The sequence below is a fragment of the Cnephaeus nilssonii genome (assembly GCF_951640355.1).
Source record: "Cnephaeus nilssonii genome assembly, chromosome: 5".
In the NCBI taxonomy this organism is placed as follows: domain Eukaryota; kingdom Metazoa; phylum Chordata; class Mammalia; order Chiroptera; family Vespertilionidae; genus Cnephaeus; species Cnephaeus nilssonii.
Window position 1 is genome coordinate 79,135,684 of NC_137076.1, and position 24,123 is coordinate 79,159,806.

The 24,123-nt window shown below is 41.6% G+C and overlaps 1 protein-coding gene across 1 annotated transcript; it reads right to left on the reverse strand.

Moving 5' to 3' along the window:
* Positions 1–381: 381 nt before the first annotated feature.
* Positions 382–20,289, reverse strand: HSPA9 (heat shock protein family A (Hsp70) member 9). The gene is made up of 17 exons (XM_079770856.1): positions 19,893–20,289; positions 18,795–18,853; positions 18,474–18,561; positions 17,643–17,824; positions 16,652–16,776; positions 16,030–16,103; positions 15,844–15,950; positions 14,975–15,137; positions 14,489–14,581; positions 10,412–10,621; positions 8,843–9,070; positions 7,997–8,101; positions 6,700–6,817; positions 6,179–6,273; positions 5,750–5,842; positions 5,417–5,557; positions 382–5,109 (listed from the first exon to the last, which is right to left on the reverse strand). The coding sequence occupies exons 1-17, from the start codon at positions 19,971–19,973 to the stop codon at positions 5,032–5,034; spliced, it is 2,040 nt and encodes a 679-aa protein (XP_079626982.1). The 5' UTR covers positions 19,974–20,289; the 3' UTR covers positions 382–5,031.
* Between the last annotated feature and the right edge of the window lie 3,834 nt (positions 20,290–24,123).

Genomic DNA, 24,123 nt, shown 5'->3' on the forward strand with positions numbered 1-24,123 from the left:
CCCACAGGCCAACACTCTATCCACTGAATCAAACCAGGTAGGGCAACTTTCACTTATTTCATTGTTTTGATATTAGAGGGCAAGAAAGGAAGATATAATGCCCTTACAAAGCAGCCTTAGGACTGGAGAATGCAGTTGCAGTGGTATCTAAAATACTGAAGGGTCGCCAAAACCGGTTTGGCTCAGTGGATAGAGCGTTGGCTTGCGGACTCAAGGGTCCCAGGTTCGATTCCGGTCAAGGGCATGTACCTTGGTTGCCCGCACATCCCCAGTAGGGGGTGTGCAAGAGGCAGCTGATCGATGTTTCTTTCTCATTGATGTTTCTAGCTTTCTATCCCTCTCCCTTCCTCTCTGTAAAAAATCAATAAAATATATTTAAAAAAAAAAACACACCTTAAAAAAATAAAATACTGAAGGGTCTTTGCTTGAAGCAGTTTATTTCCAAAATTTGAGTTGTCTCTTCATTCCCAATCTTGTCATGTACCATCTATAAGAACTTGCTTTTATCTTTACTGCTCCTCGTTGCTATAGATAGAATCTCTAGTATAAGTGTTAAAATTAAGCCACTCTCACAGATTACTTAATTAAAGGATTCTTTGTAATGAATTGTGGAGCAAAGCACAGAACTGACATCTTCTTTTCCCTGGTAACTCATGCATTGGTAAAGACACATGCCTAGCCTTGGCTGGGTGGCTTTGTTGGTCATTCCTTGCACCAAAATGTTGCAGGTTTGATTCCCAATCAGGGCACATACCTAGATTGCAGGTTCAACCCCCAGTCAGGGCAAGTATGGAGGCAACCAATTGATGTTTCTTCTTTCATATTAATATTTCTCTGTCCCCCTCTCAATAAAAAAAGACACAACGCCTATGTGGTATTCCTACCTGACTCTGAATGCAAGGCAATTATGTGAATCCAAACAAAGGGCCATTCTGCAAAACAAATGGCCTGTACTCTTCAAAAATGTCAATGTAAAATAAAAAGGCAAAGGAACTATTCTTAGAGAAAAGAAAACAACTAAATGCCATATGTGCTCTTTGATTTGACCTTGTATGAAAAATGTTAGAGGATAGTATTGAGACAATTAGGGAAATATTAATATGGGCTACATATTAGGTAATAGTATTATATCAGTGCAAGTTCCTGATATTAATAGTTGTGGGGAGAAGGTTCTGTTCTTACAAGATGTGTGCTGAAATATTTTGGTTGAAGTGTCATGTTCAGAAAACAAGCAGAAAAAGCACATGATAATCCGGTCAGGGCACATAGAAGAATCAGTGAATGCATAAATAAGTGGAATAACAAATCAATGTTTCTGTAAAAACTCAATAAACAAAACATTTTAAATAAGTTAAAAAGTTGAGGGAAAAGTTAATTTTACCTTGAGAAATCTATAATAATAAAAGCATAATATGCTAAATAGACCGGATGTCCTTCCGGATGAAGCCGGGGCTGCAAGGGAAGCCCAGGTCCTTGGGTGCCAGAGGGAAGCCAGTGCTGGCAGCCGGGGGAAGGCAGGCCTACTCTTGCACGAATTTCATGTATCGGCTCTAGTAGTAACATAAGTTCCTTCAAGATCACATAGAATAAGTCTGCAACAGAACTGGACTCTTCATCTAGGAAGTATGAAAGATTTCAAATTTATTCTGCTCACTCCTTTTACCTTGCCAGCCAGGAAAACTTCAGGCCTATCAACTTCTTGGCTTTTTCTGATTAAAATTTTTTATCTTTTACCAATTAAGTTTTAGTTTCTGGATTTGGTATAAGTTGCCTCTAGTATTCTTGATATGATTTAGACATAAATTTAAAAAACAAAGGGACCTTAATCCACCTCATTTTGCATAGTGGGAGAGATTCACTAATTTGACAAAAGATTTGAGTGCTTTTGTGTCATCGTTGTTCTAGGTGTTGGGAAATAGCAGTAAGCAAAAAAGTTTCTGACCTGTGGAGCTTGTGTGGTAACTGTCAGTCCTGGGATTTAACAAAATAGACTGGGTAGATTGTAAAAAAAAAGTGTTTCTGGCAGTTTTGGAGGCTGGGAGTCTGACATCAGGGTGCCAGCATGGTCAGGTAATGATCCTCTTCTAGGTCACATTCTGATTGTATCCTCACAAGGTGGAAGGGGTCAAGGGATCTCTGGAGCCCGTTTTATAAAGGCACTACTATTCCACCCTCAAGGCCTATCACTCTCCAGAGGCTGCACCTCCTAACACCGTTACCTTGAGGTTAAGATTTCAACACATGGATATGGGGAGTGGGAGGGATAGCATATTCAGATCAGATCATATAGTGGCGGGGGAAGGAAAAACATTGGGTGGTAACTGCCAAGAAGTAAATAGAGCGTCGGCCTGCGGACTCAAGGGTCCCAGGTTCGATTCCGGTCAAGGGCATGTACGTTGGTTGCGGGCACATCCCCAGTGGGGGGTGTAGGAGGCAGCTGATTGATGTTTCTAACTCTCCCTCTCCCTTCCTCTCTAAAAAAATAAATTAAAAAAAAAAACTGCTAAGAAGAAAAATAGGGTAGAGGATAGGAAATAATGACTTGAGAGGAAACTTTTAAAATATATTTTTATTGATTTTAGAGAGTAAGGAAGACAGAAATATTGATGAGAATCGTTGACCATCTGCCTCCTGCATACCCCATGGTCAAGCCCACAACCTGGGCATGTATCCCGACTGGGAATTGAACTGTGGCCTCCTAGTTAATAGGTTGACACTCAACCACTATGCCAAGCCAGCTGGGCTGGGAGCTATTTTGTGAAATTTCAAAACCTTAGGAATAAAGTGAGCCAAGTGGAAAGCTGGGAGAATTCCTGCAAGGGAGGACAAAGACCACAAAGTAAAATAGGAAGTTAGTTTGGGCAACCATAAGCAGCAGTTACTGAAAGACCACTTAGGAAGGAAAATCAGAAGTTCCTTAAGAATAAAATCTTTTGGCCTTTCAAGGCTGTTTGCACTAGTATCTTTTATTGGGTTGTATCGGGAATGCTGCTGTATGTTTACTACACATGGGGAAGCTTGAGACAGTTGTGGGTATCTATCCAGGCAGCTCTTCTCCCTCCTTCCTAGTAGAACCTATATTGTTTCAGGGGATGTTTGGTTGCTCTCCCTGATACCAAGGATGGATCTTAAATCATATAAGACAGTAGTTCTTAATTGGAGTGCTTTTGAAATCCTTGAAAGGCTTGGTTAATAATTAAAGAGATTCTAGAGGTGTTTAGTGGGTAAGGGCTAACTGCAGATGCTAAACATCTATCTATAAAACCCTAATATGCAAATAGGCCAGACTGAAAAAAAAAAACACACCAAACTACTGGTTGCTATGATGTGCACTGACCACCAGGGGGCATGTGTGGAACATGGTGGGCATCAACCATGGGGGGGTGGAGAGGATGGGCAGAGAGCTATCCCTATGCCCACTGCAGCCTTGTGGCCCAAAGTTCCTTTTAAGGTTCACGAATTCCTGCACTGGGTGCCTAGTCTAACAATAACATGCCACAAAACAATCCTCCATGAAGTATTGCACAGCCCACAAGGTCCCCAAGTGTCCATCTGGCTAAGAACTTGAACCTAGAATTTATTTTTTATGAGAATCTCAAGAAAGTATTTACATGGCTGTTAATGACCAATTTTCCAGGAATGTAATTATCATGTAAACAATGTCCTTCATGTTACAGTACTGTATTGATTTTAAAAACATGATTTTAGAGGGAGGAAGAGAGAAACATCAATTTGTTGTTCCACTTATTCATGCATTCATTGGTTACTTCTTGTCTAGAACCCAACTCTAATTCAAACCCACAATCTTGGCCTACTGGAAAGACACCTTAACCAACTGAGCCTACCCAGCCAGAGCCTCATTGTATTGCGTTTTAAAGTATATATGAGTTTCATTTCTAAATATCAGCACAAAATAAAAGGCATTACCTCTGGTGGGATCTAAGCCCCATATTCTTAAGAATCCTGTAGGCATGGCATACGATAGTCTTCTCTTGGAAGACTTTTGGGGGAAAATTCCTAGCACTTAAATAAGATACAAGAAAGATGCAGTCACCTTTCTGTTTCTGAAGTTGTCAGCACGTGATAATTAGAACTACATCAGAATTTAGGATAAGACTAGCCATGTACTGAGAGTGAAAGTAAATATGGTCATTACCAGTACCTAATATTACTGAGCCATTAAACTTGTAACTTAGGATTTACTACTAGATTTATATATACAGCTACTTAGAACTGAAAGCAACGTGAAAATAGTAGCCTGTTTTTGTGCTAGAGATCTAGACTTGTAACATCCCAAATAAAAGGTGGGGTTATAAGAAATCAACAAAAAACCTCAGACCCAAACTTGTATTTAGCCTCACCCCTCACAAATAAGAGATCAAGATGCTTTTCATATTTATTTTTTAAAAAAATTCAGAATGGATCAAAAAGAATAATCCAGGATACAGGTGCCAAAGGCCAGAAGGTAGCTATAAAAGTATGCCATAGGAAAATCAGGGAGCCTTATTACCTTCTTTTAAAAGCTGTACCTAACATAAATAGCTTAGCTTCCCCTGCTCTACCTCTGAATGTGGCACAGCAGGCTTGTCCTGCAAGGCCTCAGTTGAAGGATCCCATGTATACACACACAGGCTGGTATGGCAGTACTTAAGTATTTTATATCCCCAGTTGATTTTATTCCAGGTCTGACTACCTTCATTGTTGTGTGTGGGATGGTTTCACCCCTTGGAAACACAGGTAATTCAGCACAAAACAATGTTAAGTCTTTACAATCAAATCATCATCTTCCCTTTTTCGTGCAGCTGAAAAATGATAGGTTAGGGACAGACAGAACATTGTGAGCTTTGTTACTGATGGAATTATCACTCATTAAATGATCATTAGCTAAGTCACTAAATTTACATATTAAGGAAATTATATATAGAATACTGCAAAAACACAGTAAAAGACTGAACTGCCCATTTCTGCTCAGGAAGTCCTTTCACTCCCAAGCGTCATATGTTGTCCTTTTGGCTTCAAAGTTTACTGTTATTACTGTTTCTCCTCTTTTTGATCTTCCTTTTGTTCCCCAGCACTAGAACTTCCAGAGCCTTCTCGCTCAGAGGCCATCTGTCAAGAAAACATTTAACAGTCACTCATTTAATGTTAAGGCTGGTAGCTTGCTCTCTCGAGCCATATCCCACCTATTCCATCCACCCCCCTTCCCTCCCTCCCTGTACACTATTGGTAGTTTCTGTGACTCCTTCCTTTTGACCTCCCTCACAACAAAGAGTCAAGAAGGAAGGATATTTTCAACACTCCCAGTTCTATAAAATGGCTATGTAGGGAGCCATCGTGAGTCTTCAAAAGCAGTTACATCAAGATCAGACGAGAAGGAAAATAAGTCATTGCGCAAAACACCCTTCAGTCCTTGTACCTTTTTGTATGCCATTTCGAAGAGCTTCAATGACGCTTGCTGAAGGGAAGATGCTGCCTGCCTTATGTTTTCTCCAGTTTCACTATCTTTTCGAGCCAGGAGCTCTCTCATTTTGGAAATCTCCTCTTTTAGCTTGTTGCACTTAAAAAGAAAATAAAACAAAGCCCTCACACTTTTTCAGGTTTTCTTATCCTATTACAATTACATGAAGCAGTAATATTCAGAAACATTTTTAAAAAACTAAATTCCCATCAAAACCCACACAATCTTTATTGACATTGGTGACAATGCCTACCAACTTCTTGAACTACTGTATTATAAAAGAGGGCTCACCTCATCAGCAGGTAATTGGTCCTTGAATTCCTCCATCTTGCTTTCTGTATCATGGATGATTCCTTCAGCCATATTAACTGCTTCAACTCGTTCCTAAGAAACATTAGAAAATGAAGACTTCCCAACTGGTTGGCTGAAAGCCCTCACTGAGAAAGACAACATGCTGACTGCTACATATAGTTAGAGTAAAAACAGTAAGGGGGAGAAATCACTGTGGTTGGTGTAAGCTAGTCTGATGTGAGAGATTTTAGCTGGATTTTGTAACATAAAAATCAATACGGGGAGATTTGGAATAAATAAAGGCATTCCAAATAATTACAGCAAAGGGGGAAAGGGGATAAATTGAGGGTAACAGAAGATATAAGATCAAAGATAAATGTCTAAACTCCCACTTTCCTCTCCCAGCTGAAAAGACAAAGTACCAATCACCTTCTTTCGCCTGTCTTCCTCAGCGTACTTCTCTGCATTTTTAACCATATTTTCAATATCATCTTTGCTTAACCCACCAGAAGACTGGATCACAACTATAGTGGAAAGAAAGCATTTTGTTACTTCCCAGGTAAAATTATTTATCTCACCCTCTATTTGTATTGAGGAAAACAATACGCCTGCTCAGAATAGCCAATGTTAATGTAAATTATGAAGAGGAATACCCTATTGTCCTACAACAGACAGAAGGAAACAAATATCTGACATACACAAAGACCAACTATCCTGCCACTCTGCCAAAACTTTAAGCTTAGCAATCCAGAGGCTCTGTGTTTGCCTATTTTAGGGAATAAACACCACAATAATGTGAATCTAATAATTGAGAAAAGGGGCTAAGAGGAATCATTCTCCCGAGGCTAGAAAAAGATATGCACAACCTAGAGGGTCTAGTTCCCAACAGAAAGAAATTGCAAGGCCTCTTACCACATCCATACAGTCTGATAAATAGTAAGAACACTTACTCTGCTGCTCACGTCCTGTACCCTTATCTTTGGCAGAAACATGTACAATCCCATTGGCATCAATGTCAAATGTAACTTCAATCTGAGGGACTCCACGTGGGGCTGGGGGAATTCCGATCTAAAGTAAGTAAATACACAGATTAAGCTCTTCTCACCAAGAGGTACAGTGCTCTAGTTTCAAACCTATACAGTCTTCTGGGGAACAAGTCACTTGGTTCCAGGGAGGAACCAGCTATAGTTTCACTGAAATGTACAAAAACAAGTTTAGAAGTAAAGGTAGTACTTCCATTGCTACCTGAAATAAACGGGGCTCATGCCAGTAAAGGCTGGTTGTAGCAAGTAATCATAATTGTTATTATGTACTTGGGGACACAATAATAGCAGCAAACCTCATTATTGTTCATCTCACCAAGAACCAGTAAGCAACACTAATTAGAAGCCAATAATATCAAATGTCTCTTAAATTAGTAACCAAAAATTTCTCCTAATTAGCACTGTCTATGAACACTTCCCTCTTACATCTTCTATCTATACATATAAAAGCCGGAACGACTGAACGCTATCATGTGCACTGAACACCAGGGGGCAGATGCTGGTGGTCAGTGCGCTCCTACAGTGGGAGCGCCACTCAGCTGACCAACGGGCGCCAGACACTGGGCTCATGGCTGGCAAGCACAGCTGCGGTGGTGCAGCCTGGCTTACAGGGATCCGGCTGAAACTGGCAATCCAACATCCCCCAAGGGGTCCCAGATTGTGAAAGGGCGCAGACCAGGCCTCTAGTCTATATAATAAAAGCCTAAGCGACTGTTATGGCGGAACAACTGGTTGCTCAATGCAGGAGCTACCCCCTGGTGGTCAGTGCACTTCCACAGGGGGAGGGGCCGCTCAGACAGAAGCTGGGCTCAGGGCTGGCGAGCACAGCAGCAGGAGGCTCTCCCGCTTCTGCGGCAGTGCTAAGGAACAGCAAGCGCAGTGGTAAGGAACAAGGGGTACTAGACTGCGAGAAGGTGCAGGCCGGGCCTGAGGGGACCCCCTCCCACACCCATCCAGTGCACAAATTTTGTGCATCGGGCCTCTAGTATATTTATAATATTTTTAAAGTTCCTAAGGCACAAGCAAGGCTTTCATGTAAAAACTGAAACGAAGGGCTCTTTAGTTGCAGAATTTGTACATACACTATGTTAAGATAACAGACTACCTGTGTTTCAGCAATTTATAGTAATATTAATAGGGATTGAAATATAGTCTAACTGTACAATAAAAAAGGAGGAACATATTTAGGATTCCCAATACCCACCAAAGTAAACTGTCCAAGAAGTTTGTTGTCTCCAGCCATCTCTCTCTCACCCTGGCACACTTTAATCTCCACCTGAGTCTGACCATCAGCAGCTGTAGAAAACACCTAGGGAAAAAGAAACTTTCTGGGTTGGCTATCTAATTAAACTACTCCCCTTACACAGAGAACAAGCCAAAGAAAGAAACTCACACTGTAATACTGGAAGAGTTCTAATGTACACTATTTTCAGAACAAAGGCTTATGTCTTTTGCAGGGAACAGGAGTAGGATTAGCACACCAAAAGGGCACGCAATAACTATTGTTTCTCTAAGCAGCAAATGCACTGTAAAAAGATGCAGCACTGGCACAGAAGGCCTCAAGAGAAGGTGCCAAAAACACGAGATGTTGAAACATGCTCATCTGGGGGAATAGGTCAGAGATAGGGCATGCATTTTATGCTCAGTCACAGGAAGTCACCACATACTTTTTTTCAGAATGATGTGTTGACAAAACATCATAGCACAAATACAGCAATAGCCAGTTTTTCATAAAAACATCAAAATTGGAAAAGTCAAGAGATCATTCTTAATCCAAAGACCCCAGTCACTGTCCAAATAGCCCTGCCTGGCATAACAGGACAACCATCATTCACCCATAATAGAAGCTCATTGCACTGTCTTGGCCAGGCCATTCTTTTTATTGCCTTTGAGAATAGAAGAATAGAGAGAATTTAGTCCCAAATGATGAGGCTTCTTTTGGTAAGTTAAAGAGTCAAGTTTTCCAGGAAAAGCTCACAAAAATGGCTGCAATCACGTCCCTCACAGAACCTAGTATCTCTGTGACAAGGTAGAAAGCGGAGGCTCTTACCTGACTTTTCTTGGTTGGAATAGTGGTGTTCCTGTTAATAAGTTTGGTAAATACACCTCCCAGAGTCTCAATACCCAAAGAAAGGGGAGTGACATCCAGGAGCAGCACATCTGTGACATCTCCAGCCAACACACCTCCCTGAATGGCAGCTCCAATGGCCACAGCCTCGTCAGGATTGACAGCTTTACTTGGGGCTCGGCCAAAGAGATCCTGCACAGTCTGCTGAACCTGAGCACCAAGAAAAAAGAATCTGTCACCCACTATTCAAAGCAACTAACTGCCCAAGAAGGGGAGAGAGAACACATGTCCCAAGACCATAGCAAATTAAGTTGTAGGATAAGTTGCTCCAGACCCAAGAATTTCACTCAAATTACTAATATTTCATAGTTGAATGCTTGTTAATGATCTGAGTATATCATGTAGGTAACACTCACATACTTTACTCACATGATATGTCATTCATAGCCCTTTAAATTTGGGAAGAATTTGTGTAAGTTTGTTACCTGGTTTCCCATACAATACATTGCATTAGAAATGGTGTAGCCCTGTTTGGTATGGCTCAGTTGGATGGGCATTGTCTGGTGCATAGAAAGGTTACGGGTTTGATTCCCAGTAGGAGGCATGCAGGAGGCAGCTGTTCTACATATCGACTAAAAACTAACTAAAAGGAAGCAGTGCAGAGGTCATACAATGACAACAGTGGTGCTAACATGGGACGTGCTCTTCCCTCCTTTTTTAAAATAAGTGCTATTTAAATAGCATCTAGGATATTTGCTAACAGAATATCATCTAGGTCCAAAACCTCTCGTTTTTCTCTCCAGATTTATTCTGTGCATATTTTCCTAAGACCACATACTTGAAAATTTAAGAAAATATCAAGGCCCAAGATAATTTTATGAAAGTCATAAAGAATTGCATCTTCAACAGTTTCTGTGCTCAGTCATTAACTTTCTACACACCTGTCTTTTCAGAATGATGTGTTGATGAATAGAATGCATCATTGCACAAATCTTTGTTGAAGAGGTACAATTAATTAAAAGCCTTGAACACTATGCTGTAAAGACACATGTCCAAAATTATTCCACAGAGGCCAGTTGGTGTCAAGGTTTTAATATATATACTTTGTAACTGATTTTGAGAGAGGAAAGGGGAGAAACATCAACCTGGGCATATGCTCTGCCTGGGAATCAAACCAGTAAACTTTCAGTGCACAGGATGATGCCCAAGCAACTGAACCACACCAGCCAGGGCAGTATCAAGGTTTTAAGCTATCTCTGACCTCATGCTCATTCCTAAAAATTCTTCAAGACTGAATGAAGTTCAGAATCCTCCTTGTCATCACCCCAAGGACATTTTGCCCTTCCTAATCCTTTTTCTTATATCCTTGAATTTAAAAAAGAGGCTGAAAAGAACTCTTCAGTTAAAAGCACAAACTCATGCTTTCTGGATCACCATGGAAGAAAGGCCACATAGTCATATCCCTACACATAAGCCATTTGTTTCCCCCCAAAAAACATACGCAGGTCCCCTCTGCTCGCTATGTTGAGAATTCCATGGATCCATCCATACCTTGGGCATTCTAGTCATGCCACCAACAAGAATCACTTCTCCTATGTCACTCTTGCTGACTTCTGCATCTTGCATGGCTTTTTGGCATGGGGCGATGGTCCTCCTGATTAGCTCAGCGACAATCCCCTCAAACTGAGCCCGGGTCAGCTTCATATTCAAATGCTTAGGTCCAGATGCATCCATTGTAAGATATGGCAAATTGATGTCAGTCTGTAAAGAAAGGAGGGAGATCAGTAGTGGTGAAGTTTCTTTATTCAATAAATACTGTAGGACAGGAAGACTTTGAATGCCACAGTGGTCACACCTCCTTTAAAGGAATAGCTACCAAACAACAGTGACTCTTTAAGAGTCCAACTCTTATCTTTCCAAAGGTAAAAACGCTTCAGAATTTTATTATTAAACAATGAAGACCAGAGGAGAGAAACAGGAAAAGCCCTGTTCAGGAGACAAGAAATATTCTACCACTAAATATATAGGGTGGGGCAAAATTAGATTTATAGTTGTGAGTACACGAAACAATTTATTCTTATATTATTAATTACTGTATTTTCTATACAAACAACTGTAAGCATACGTTTGTCCCACTCTGTACATTAAGAATCATACTACAGCGCAGTCAGTGCATCTCAGTAGTTGAGCATAGACCTATGAACCAGGTCACAGTTCGATTCCCAGTCAGGGTACATGCCTGGGTTGCAGGCTCAATCCCTAATGTGGGGCATGCAGAACGCAGCCAATCCATGATGTTTCTCTCTCTCCCTCTCCCTTTCTCTCTGAAATAAATAAAAAAAAAACTTTTAAAGGAAAAAAGAACTACACTACTGTTTTTCCCACCAAGTTTTAAAAAATTCCATGTACGGTATTTAAAAAACACACACATCCAAGATAACTCTGAACCAAATAGCCTGCCACCAAACCAGGGCTTTATAAGTTTCAGGAAGATGATTAGAACGCTACGACAACAGAGATGCTCTTTAATTACAAGGACTGACTTTACTGCCATCATATCCACAGATAGCTGCTAACATGACCACAGTCACACCATGTAATATCTAGTATTTAATAAACCCCAAATCCTATTAGGGTATGGATTAAGAATATTTAGACCTGCCTAGCGTGGCTCAGTGGTTGAACATCGACCTATGGACCAGGAGGTCACGGTTCAATTCCTAATCAGGGCACATGCCCGGGTTGTGGGCTAGATCCCCAGTAGCGGACGTGCAGGAGGCAGCCAATCCATGATTCCCTCATCATTGATGTTTCTATCTCTCTTTCCCTCTCTTCCTCTGATATCAATAAAATATATTTTAAAAAAGAGCCGAAACCGGTTTGGCTCAGTGGATAGAGCGTCGGCCTGCGGACTGAAAGGTCCCAGGTTCGATTCCGGTCAAGGGCATGTACCTTGGTTGCGGGCACATCCCCAGTAGGGGTTGTGCAAGAGGCAGCTGATCGATGATTCTCTATCATCGATGTTTCTAACTCTCTATCCCTCTCCCTTCCTCTCTGTAAAAAATCAATAAAATATATTTTTTTTAAAAAAAGAGAATATTTAGACCAAAAAAATCTCATCACTGAACATGCTAAAACAGATGTCTTAGGGGTGGACCCTCGGGAACAGAATTACCTTATGCCTCTCTAACTTCACATCAAACAAGGCCTGCAGGGATTAAAGACGGAGGGGAGCAAATCCTTAAACTTTTCCTTGGGTAAAGAACTGGGACTATTAAATGCTTAATATGCGAGTTAACACATCTTCTGTAGAAACAGTTACTGGGTTTTGCCTTTAAGAATACCATTGACAATTTACTTCTTTGCAAAATGTCAATAATCCAAATTAGAAAATAGAACTGCATCATCCAAACCAATATGATTCAACAGAACTTTTTGTGACAACAGCAATGTCCTATAATCTGTGTTGTTCAATTCAGCAGCCACTAGCCACTTATGGCTGAGCTCCTGAAATACAGCTAGCACAAATGAGGAACATAATTTAAAATTTGCATTTAATTTTAAATACCCACATGGGGCTATTGTTTTAGTGTAGTTCTATATGCTATAAGTTAATGACAACCTGAAAAATGCCAGGACTCTCAACTCTATAAAACCAGTTCATCACAGTTTTGTCCTTCATTTTTCTCAAATCCAAGTATCTTTCACTATCAGTCCTCTCTCTTACCACCTGGTGTGCTACAATAACCTCCCAGTGATTTCCCACATACACTCAGGCTGCCTTCTACCACAGAACCCTTTCCCACTGAAAATAAAACTGTGCTCTACCTCGGCCAAAGTGCTTTTCATAAACCCAAATCTGACCATGTTATTGCCCCCCATACAAAGCTTTTAGTGGTTTATACTCACTCAGAACAGATACCAAAACACAAATCTATAAAGTTAGAACTCTAGCCTCCTGTCCCATGCCCATCTGCACTTCAGCCACACTGACCCCTTCTTAGCACTTCGTACTTGATTAACTCAGCATTTCCTAATTAACTCATCTTTCAGACGTCTCCTTGCTATGTCCAACACCTCTGGTCAACTGTCAGATTCCTCTATTATAAATCTAACTTTGCCTTTTTACTACATTAATAACTTACATTCAGAGTACTTACTACTACATGTTGTTCTAAGCATGTTACATGTATATATGAATTTAGTAATCCTTGAAATTCTAAGGGGAAAAGTAGCACTGTTATCTGCATTTTATAGAATGGAAATGTTAAGGCATTCACCCAAGGTCACACTGCTAAGTGATGAACTAGGACCTGAACCCCAACAGTCTTCTTGTAGAGCCACTCTTAACCTTTACATTATGTTACTTCTGGCTTGACATTTTAAAAATCTTTGACATTTTATATAATGTTCTAAGTAATGCCCACCTCCCACACCACACTAAACTACACGAATGAGGGTAGTGTATTTCAGAATTTATCCTAAAGGTTTACAATCACACACGCACAAACATTAATGTACAAGGATGCTCAATATACCTTGCTATAATGACAAAATGATGAGAAAGAAATAACCCTAATGCCTATCAAAAGGATACAGCAGGTCTTTGAATAACGACATTTTAACATCGATGAGATGTCATAGGAATTTATCAAATAGCCTATGAAAAACTGGTTTCCTTATACAACATTTTGCTTAAAACTCACAGGACCTATTGATGACATCAAGTGAGGACTTACTGTACAGCCACATAAAAACCAACCAACCTTTGCCTCCAAAAAGTGTCAGACCCCTGGAAAGAATTTTAAGCTATTCTCTGGCAGTACTGCAATATTTCAACCCTAACCCATCATGTTGCAAAGTTCTGCCACTCTGTGTGATAGCAGGAAACAAAGCAACATCATCACTCTGGGTGACTTTGTACAACTTTGTCATTCCTCATAGCTACTTAAAAAAATAATAGTAATAATAAAAAAATTCCAGGTTTCACTTGTTTAATCTCTTCTCCTCCTAGTTTTAATCAAACAACTAAAGTAGTCACAGGCTCTGTTTCTCTGCCACCTAAGAACCTGAAGTTAAATCTCTTGCCTTCCACCTTGTTTCGTCTCTGACCCAGATCTACCATACTTTCTACAATTCTATTCTTGGTTATTAAAGCAAAGCAAAGCTTCACCTCTCTGAAATGAAGCAGGATTGGCTGACACCTTAAAACAGATGCGGAGCAAGTCTGATGCCCAGGGGGAAAAACTTGCTCAGGTGTATAAACCCCAGCCTTCATAGCTTACTTTCTAGATCGGTAAATCAAATTAAAGGAGAAACTATTAGAGACCCACACAAAGGTGTCTTGAGTTAAGTGAAGATAGCAGTGCTGAGTGTCTCCTGGTATTTACAGTCTAGCAATTAATAGTTTTGCACACTGCTAGTCTAGATTTTAGCTCCAGTACACATAACCTCTGATTTGGATGGTTAAGAAATTTAGGTCATCCATTAAAACACACACACCTGTTCCTTTGCTCATGGAAAGGTTTTTACCAAGTCAGAAAACGGTAAAACAATTAAAATATGCTATATTCAAGTAAGCTCAGGCTTAAAAGATCCATCAAGACTGCTGGGATTTGTCCGTCTCACCTGCACAGATGAGGAGAGTTCACACTTAGCCTTCTCAGCAGCTTCCCGAACTCTTTGAAGTGCCATGTTGTCTTTGGTCAAATCAACTCCTGTCTACAAAGTGAAGATATTAATGCTAATATTAGTGAGGTGATAAATACTCTTAAATTGCAGTGATACGCTGTTAACAACACAAAATAGAGCCATAACTTTATAAACAAGCATAAATTACTTCTTTCCTTTAAAAATCTGTAGGGAAAAGAAACGCTATTTTAAAAGGGCTATCTATGCCTGGAGTCAGAAGGCAGAACCGATCTCAGTTCTTTCAAATGTAGTAGTCTAGCTCAAAAAAAGGAGTTCCCAGAATTCCTTTTTCAATATTGTACAAAGAGTGCCATATCCTTTCAACTGAAATACAAATATTTCAGTGTTCTACTCAGGGCAGCTATCTGAATAACGAAATTTTCACATCCCGATGTTTACAGATTAACCACACCAGTAACTAACCTCTCTTTTAAACTCCTTCACAATGTGTTGTAGCAAGGCCTGGTCAAAGTCTTCACCACCTAAGAAAGTGTCTCCATTGGTGGACTTCACCTCAAATACTCCTTTCTGAATTTCCAGGACAGAAATATCGAAAGTTCCACCACCTAAATCATATACAGCAATGCTAGAAAGAAAAAAGGAAGACCTTAAGGAACAAAAGTAATGAAGTATTTATACATGCTACAACATGGACAAACCTTGAAAACATCTGACCAGCACATGGTGGAATCTACAAGCCAATATACATTTCAGTAACCAAATAAATATAAACTTGTTGCCCTGACCGGTTTGGCTCAGTGGATAGAGCGTCAGCCTGCGGACTCAAGGGTCCCAGGTTCGATTCCGGTCAAGGGCAAGTACCTTGGTTGTGGGCACATCCCCAGTAGGGGGTGTGCAGGAGGCAGCTGATCAATGTTTCTCTTTCATCGATGTTTCTAACTCTCTATCCCTCTCCCTTCCTCTCTGTAAAAAAATCAATAAAATATATTTAAAAAAAAATAAACTTGTCTTATTTCCCCCAAAGTATAATTATTATAAAATTTGATAATTGTGTGACATTTGTATTAACATATGGCCCTAACACGTAAAGTATACATACAGTTGAAATTAATAAATTCATTTAAAAGCAAAACCACTCCTTTGGAGGGGAGGGAATGACCCTATTAGACCAGTACTTAGGGGAAAATAGTAAATAAAGTCTTGAAATGAGTGAAAAACAGATTATACAGCCTTGAAGAACATCAAGGCATTATATTTTAGTCTAAATATAAGAATCACTAAGAAATCAAGACTTGGGATAAGTCTTGGTGGAGTTTATTATACAGACTTACACTTTATCTTCCGACTTGTCTAGACCATAGGCCAGAGCAGCAGCTGTGGGTTCATTGATTACCCGAAGCACATTCAGTCCAGCTATCTGACCAGCGTCCTTAGTGGCCTAAAAAAGTAAAAAGCATTTTCCACCTTTGTGTCCACAATACCACTAATTTCCTAAATAAAAATGCTAATTGACTCACCTGTCTTTGAGAGTCATTGAAATAAGCTGGGACTGTGATCACAGCATTTTTTGCTGTATGCCCCAGGTAATTTTCTGGAAAAGAATCAAGGAATGAATCCAATCATGAGATTGTCAGATGACATAGGTAACAAAATTACTAATGTAACCTAACAACCTATATCATCTTTTTGGAGCCACAAACAGCACTCATCAGTTTTTCAGCATGCTAGAACCTAACATGTAGAGAACTTGTAGGAAAATACTCCATCTGAAGATAATAATTAAAAACCAAGACCTCACTAACACTTCAATGAAACTTCAACAACTAGAATGACTTAAAATAATTACTAGTTTCTTCAAATGGGAAGTTCTAAAGTTTTACCTAACAGACAAAAGCTTATGTGTAATCTTTTGGCTTCCAAAATACTACTCCCCTACTGGAAAAAAGAAACAAGAAAGCCACCATTTTTTGGAAAATGTATTCAATCTGCAGGGAATAGTATGAAGAGTTTTGCCATTCCTAGGTTTTCTATATAAAAGCCATCAGACTCACCCAAGGGACAGTGGGGTATAAAAGCTAGTGATCTCAGATAAATCACCCAGTTCTTGATACTTTCCCAGACGTGAACTAAATATCTCACCTGCAGTCTCTTTCATCTTCATCAACACAAATGCTCCAATCTGACTCGGAGAATAGAGTTTTCCATGAGCTTCAACCCAGGCATCACCATTGGAGGCACGGACAATTTTAAAGGGAACATTTTTACTGCAAGACACAGTAAAAAACATGGCAGTGCAATCTACCATGAATGTCCACCCTCCCACCCCCAGAAATACATGGTCAATGAGAACTTCAGAAATTAATGACAGCCTTTAGAAAGTAAACATTAACATATCAAAACACCCTTATGAAACCCAACATTCTCTACTACTCACCAAACAACTTATGCAGCTATAGACCAGTACTTAGGGGAAAATAGTAAATAAATAAAAACTTAAGATAACTATAATCATTTGGAAAATGATTCCTGGTCAGGGCACATGCCCAGGTTGCAGACTCAATCCCCAGTCGTGCAAGAGGCAGCAGACCGATGTTTCTATCTCTCTATCCCTCTCTTTAAAATCAATTAAGAAAAAAAAGGGGAAAACAAACTTAACCCTTTGCATTCGCTTGCTTTTTTCTGATTCCTTTATTCTAATGCTAACCGTGTCGAGTCACACTTGACATCTGAGTGCAAAAGGTTAATGTCCATTCACATAAATGGCTAAACAAAATGTATATATCCAGACAATGGGTTATTATTTGGCCATATAAAGTAATGAAGTATTGATACATGCCACAACACAAACCTTGAAAACATATCTGATCAACACATTCCACTATGTGCCTTACGGATTTAACACCAATTTACATGGCCCAGGAATGACTAGCCAAATCTTCATATACCACATCTATACACAGCAAAGACCTAATCTGTGGAGGCCAAAGTGAATTTTTTGAAGGAGATATCCTTTTGGCAGGTGAGGGCTTGCCCCCAGGGACACATAAAATTACGAATGTGCTCAAGGGAACCTGCTAAAAGGTCCTTTTGTGTGGCCTTCGCAAATAACTATGCTTTTGTAATTACTCACATGTCTTTCTGGACTTCAGAATCATCATATCGCCGGCCAATAAGACGCTTGGTAGCATAGAATGTGTTGTTTGGGTTGGTGACAGCCTGTCGCTTGGCAGGCATGCCAACAAGTCGCTCACCATCTGTTGTAAAGGCTACAACTGAAGGGGTGGTTCTGGCACCTTCAGCATTCTCCAGCACCTAAAACACCCAAAGCAAGACAGAGAATGAGGTTCCAGTGACCACCACTATCTTTGTATTAATCATTTAAGACAAAACAGATGTCAACTCACAACATAAATGCTCAAGAATAGTGGATGCTGATATGGTAAGTACTTTCTACTAGAGATAGTGGATGTTCAAAATATCTTTATTCCTTTATTTTGAAACAGAAAGAAAACCAGAATAAAGATAAATCAGAGCTTTCATAGTCAATGTAAGGACAAGGTAATCTTTCCTTCTAGAAGAATTAAATCCATTTCTCAATTTTTTTGGTAATGGCTAAAAAGTTTCAGGCATATAAAAATTGCCAAAAAACAATTCAAGAATCTCAGGTGCTCTAAATATCAAGAACCTAGTGGGAATAAAAGTGTCATAAAAAGAGTAAGGAAACTTCTGGAATAGCTACCATAATAGGAATCTCCTAAGATGCTTTACTTAGGTTGTAGCCCATGTGTTATGTGGAGCTCCACTTGGGATTGATAACAGAAGTAATCTTTAATCTATCTGTAAGCCATCCCAATGGTAATTTAGTAGTCCAAGAGGACACACCTAAATCCTTGGAAGTCAAATCCATTCAATTATCAGCACCATGCAATAATTGTGACCCAGAGTTTCAAATCATGCTCACCTTTGCTTGTTTACCTTCCATAACTGCCACACAGGAATTGGTAGTACCCAAATCAATACCAACAACTGCTCCCTTGATTGCTTCTGATCTGTAAAACATTTAAAACAATGCTATAGCTATCATTTTAATAGTGCTCTCCAAAATGGTTACAAGAATATATAAGAAAATATTGGATACTGTGGGAATAGTGGCACATTACATAATCTGAAAATAAATATAGATGTACCATTTTTTCCTGAGCAGAATCATTAATCACAAAGTTAGAGACCACTGCTCTGGGGTTTAGAATATATCTCTCAAAGGAAATTAAGTTATACTTACGCATAGTCCCGCTTTGAAACAATTCTGAAAGTCTCATGACTAAGGCCATTCCAACCATCCTAAAAAAGAAAAAAACAATTACATCAGCCATTTATTACATTTGAAAACTTGAACTTGTTCCAATTATTCTTCTTAAAGTCTCGAACTCTCATTCTACTTAACTGAGTGGCTACCATGTATAAAATATACTGAAATGATGAAGTATTTCATGTATTAAGAGGCATTGTGGTACTGAAACAGCAAGTTTAATAAAGCCCTACATACACGTGAGTATTGCACGTATAAGTTTATTTGGAAACATTTACCCTGACCCTGCCAAGCAATTGCTTTAGAGAGATAGGATTAGAAATCTTGTGGAGTCAACTTAGGAAAACATTTTTTTCAGGAGTAGCCTCCAACCAGGATCAAAGAAAAGACCTTCGTTATGACCTAATTTTAGGCTACTTCCAAGCCCTTCTTTAACCCCAGTAAGACAATTCCAGTTCTTCAAAGATGCAGGCTTCTGATCATCCGTGGCAACAAGCACCATAGCTTTTCTCCAATTTGCTTACATTTTTTGAAATAACAGAGGACAATCTTAACCCCAAAATTTGGGGGAACTAACTACACAAACATTCCTAAACAAAGGAACGGGAACTTGATTCTGGATTTATTAAGGTGTGCTCTTGCTTCATTTCATCTTTGCAACGGGGTCCTTGCACACTCTGTATCTTACAGAAGAGAACAGTCTCTCCGACTCGTTGGTGAGACTACAAACCTGAAGAGCGGTTCTCTCCTAACTAGAATTGCATCCCTCGCCCACAAGCTCAAACCTGTTTAATCAGCCACAAAACGGATTGTCAGGACCGCTACCTACTACTTCGTGAAATAAGACTCCACGCTGGCAAGGGGTGTGACTCAGCAGGGCTCGAGACACGGAGATGAAACCCTGAAATGGGCCTTGAATCGGCAGCGCTGACTACAGAAGGCCCGTTACCTTTCTTCCCACCTGATCTCTCCCAGAGGATTCTGACCCCGAAGGGCGCGTGGCCTGCAGCTCCAAGGCCCAATGGGCCCGTGAGCCGTGAGGCCCTCGGGGAAGGCCTGGCCGTTTCTTACCTGGTGGCGGGCGACCGTGGGGCCCCGGGAGGCTGCAGCGCCGACGAGACGGGACGCCGCAGCTCGGCTGGCGCTTATCATGGCGGCTGAACGGTGAGAGCAGGAGGCAGCGAACAGTCACTCGGACAGCCGGGATCTGCGTTGTGCTGCGCGGCGGTGGAAACGCTTCTGGAAACCTCCAACCACGTGGGGTGGGGAGGGCGGGGGTTGGTCGCTGGAGCCTGGAGGCCCGCTCTTCCGCTGAGGCGCTGCCTGCAATGCCTGACCAGAGACTACCTGACCGCCGCTGCCGGAGTAAGCGCGTACGGCCACTACGCTCCGCAGCATGATGGTTGAAAAAGTATGTCCTTCAGTTCTGGCTGTGGCAGGTATGGACTCAATGCGAGGCGAGGGGGTTAAGAGATATATAAAGGCGACAGCCTTAGACAGCCCTGGTCCTCGGAGGCAGCAAAGACTCAAGGTCACACGGGATAAACTGCGAAACGATTACAGTCTCCTTGCGTCAGTTGCGTGAGGGGAGAGGGCTCTTGCGCCTGCGCAGCTGGCGCCCGGCTGAGCGCCTGGAGCGCATGTGCTCAGGGAGTGGCGGAAAACAGGGGTGGAGTGTGACTCCAGCACTCATTGGACGTCCCACCGAACAGAGCCTGGGCGAGCCTGGGCGTGTGCACGCTCCCGGCGCGTGGACGTTATTCCTGCTCCCGCCTCGAGCGGAGGGCGCCATCTTGTCCTGGGTCTTTGTTCAGTGTAAACCTCAGGCTCGGAACCTTCGTTGCTCGTTTTCTGGCTGCCTGTTGGTATATTTTAACCTTTATTTTATTGTTGACACTATTCCACAAGTCCCCAACTCCACCCAGCCCCCGCTCCTCCTTCCCTCTGGCCATCACATCACTGTTGTTTGTCTATGGGTTACGCAGATATGTTCTTTGGCTAATCTCTTCACCTTCTTTAGTCGGGTCCCCCAGTCGGCACCGCAGTAACGGGAGGTGCATATCCACACCCCGGGCTGGCCCTCACTGAGGGTACTCGGGGCCTTCTCCCACCTTATGCTGGTTGCTAGGGGCAGACTGTGGGTTCTGTAACAAAATGGCAGTGGCCACCGCGCTGTGACCAATTTCAGATTTTTGAGAAAAAATTAGATTCAACAAATATGTACTGATGTGACAGACACTAAGTATACAGTGAAAACAAAATGTGAATTCACTTATCACAGCTTGAGCTTAATTTTGCAAATGAAGTAATTTGTCCTTAAAGCTTTAAAGTCCTATTTCAAAAGAGAAAAAGATACTCCACTATTCAGTGATCAGTGTGTGAGGAATTGTAAAGGAAATGTCAGAGAAAGTTGGGGAAGAAGATAACTGGAATGTGCATTGTGAGGGGAATGGAAGTAAGAAACAACAAAAACACACACATTGGTTATAGATTATACAGATTCTTTAAACACACATTGGTTATAGATTATACAGATTCTTTCCTCAGTGGATAGAGGATCGGCCTGGGGAATAAAGGGCACTGTTAGGTCACCGAGAGAGGAACGCAGGAGGCAGAGGGGTGAGGGATTACGAATCTATTCCCTCATCCGAACACCAGGTTGGCTCCAGCACCCAGGGACGGGTGTCAGCGGCTTTTAAAGGACTTTTGGCGGGCTTTTTTTTTCTGGGCAGAGACTTCTTTATGCATACCTGGAGGGGAGATAATGGAATGTGGTCACCACAAGTGAAATGTGACCTTAGCAAAGGGAATATCCGTAGTGACATCCAAAAAGCCAGTTCCTGGGTGAGGGGTATCAATTCAATTGCTCCATCAAACCTAACAGGCACATGCTTGGATTTTGGGTTCCATCCCCAGTAGGGGGTGTGCAGAAGGCAGCCAATCCATGATTTTCTCTCTATCTCCCTCGTCCTTCCTCTCTGAAATCAATAAGAGTCTATTAAAAAAGAAAAAGTATGCCCTAACTGGTTTGGCTCAGTGGATAGAGCATCAGCCTTTGGACTGAAAGGTCCCAGGTTCGATTCTGGTCAAGGGCATGTACCTTGGTTGCTGGTACATCCCCAGTAGGAGTTGTGCAAGAGGCAGCTGATCAATGCTTCTCTCCCATCCCTCTCTGTAAAAAATCAATAAAATATATTTAAAAAAACACACACAAGGACAGTCATTTAAAAAATTATTATTTTTTTAATCCTCATCCAAGGATATTTTTTCCATTGATTTTTAGGGAGAGTGGAAGAGAGAGGAAAGACAGAACGAAACAGGGATGTGAGAGAAATGAATTTCTCTGACATCGATTAGTTGCCTCCTGCACAAGCCCCGACCAGAGCCCAGACCAGGGAGGAGCCTGCAACCAAGTATGTTTGCTTGACTGGAATCCAACCTGGGACCCTTTGGTCCACAGGCTGATGCTCTATCCACAGAGTCAAATCCACTAGGGCAGGACAGTCATTTTTAATACCTCAAGGATTGGCAAATGTTGGCAAAGGACTGACAAATTCATCCATTTTTAAATGTTTCTTTCCATTTAAGTATATTTTTCTTTCAAGCTCTATAGCAATTACAGAGAGATCTTATTTTTCATACATGTGAGCTATTAGGACTCTAAAAAATGACCCTCAGCTATATGCTACCTGAGGGTCATTTTTTAGAGTCCTAATAGCTCACATGTATGAAAAATACACATTTGATTTAAAAAGGCCTCATTCTCCATTCACTTCCCTTGGGAAGGAACAGCAAAAGAGGTCTAGCTGAAGGATAGTATTAAACTTAATGGTGCACCATTAACTGGCCAAATCTCTCTATTGTCCACTTTATAGTGGGGTCAGGCTATGTTGTAAAAGAAGCTTGAGGGATTTAGGTCAAATTTCACCCAAAAGGGTAAATCAAGGCACTGTGGACTGGTTCCCCATCTACGGAGAGACAGATCAATTCCCAGCTGAGAGAGGCATCTTCGCTATCCTCTGGGCTGTCCTGGGCCATCGTCCTAAGGTCTGACAATGTACCACAGTAGCACAGGTCCCTTTTCACCCTCAGAGGTAGACTTTAGACTTTGCCGTACAGACTTCAAAGTTGCAGGCTAATGACCCCTGGTGGTCAGTGAGCATCGTAGCTACTGTTTGACCGGTTGTTTGGTCGTTCGGTCGACCGGTTGCTTAGGCTTTTATATATCCTACATAATAAAAAGGTAATATGCAAATTGCATCACTACGCTACGCCCACGATTGGGCCAGCTGGAGGCGCTGGGGGCGGAACTCAGGGTGGCCGATTGGCTGGCGGGTTAGGCCGGTGCTGCGGGAGGACCCATGGGGCCGGCAGAAGGCTCCGGTGGCGGAACTCGGGGTGGCAGATTGCGTGGCTGCCAGCATCAGTTTTCCGCCAGCACCAGTTTTCCTCTGGCCACCCGCCGATCGGAGCACCTCCAGCCAGCGCCATTGGCCACCCCGAGTTCCGCCCCCAGCCTTCGGGAGGCGCTCTGATCGGCGGGAGGCCAGAGGAAATGGCGCCAGGTGGCTAATTGAGCTGGCTGGAGGTGCTCCGATCCATGGGTGGCCAGAGGAAAACTGGTGCTGGCGGAAAACTGGTGCTGGCAGCCAGGTGAAGGAAAGTCTATTGCACGAAAGTTCGTGCAACGGGCTTCTAGTATAGATATAAAAATAGAAAATAAAAGTGGAAAAGATAAAAATAAATACATTTCAGTGTTTCCTTCCTGTACCTCAGTGTATCCCTCAGGCTGCTTGCACATTCCTTGCTACTATTCTGTGTAGCTTAAATTACACCATCCCTATAGAGTTCCTTTATTGGGAAGAGTAAGGAAAGTGCCAAGGTGTCTCAAGGATCAGCTCATAGGCCTTTGGTTTAAGTGCTAATTTCTTATTTTATTCAACTAGCGGTTGGGGTGGGGGTAGTGACTGTGTCAGTCTATATTACATGATGTGAAGCAAGCAATTTACTTGGAAGGAGCCCAGTGAACCCTTCAGAGGAAAGGGGGAATCTGTGAGCATGATAGCTGCCATGGGTCTTATGAACATCTGTCTTCCATCATAGAATTATGAACTGTTTCTGAGCATGGCAAAGTGCAAAGGTGACTCCGCAGAGGCTGTGGGTGAGGCTGTGTGTGCCCTCCGCAGCTTTGCATGGCTTCCCAGAAGGAAGTCTGCTCTGCCCCAGGCTGCTGTACACAGGGAGAGTGGAATGCTGTTTAGAGAGCTCTGCAGAGGAGAGAGGGACAGGGTACTTCTTGGAA

Excerpts from the sequence above, each read along its gene's own strand:
- HSPA9 (XM_079770856.1), bottom strand. The coding sequence starts at position 19,973 with ATGATAAGCGCCAGCCGAGCTGCGGCGTCCCGTCTCGTCGGCGCTGCA. Across the intron at positions 5,843-6,178 it reads AGGAAGACAGGCGAAAGAAG|GAACGAGTTGAAGCAGTTAA; the intron begins GTGATTGGTACT and ends AATGTTTCTTAG. Across the intron at positions 5,110-5,416 it reads TCGAAATGGCATACAAAAAG|ATGGCCTCTGAGCGAGAAGG; the intron begins GTACAAGGACTG and ends TTTTCTTGACAG.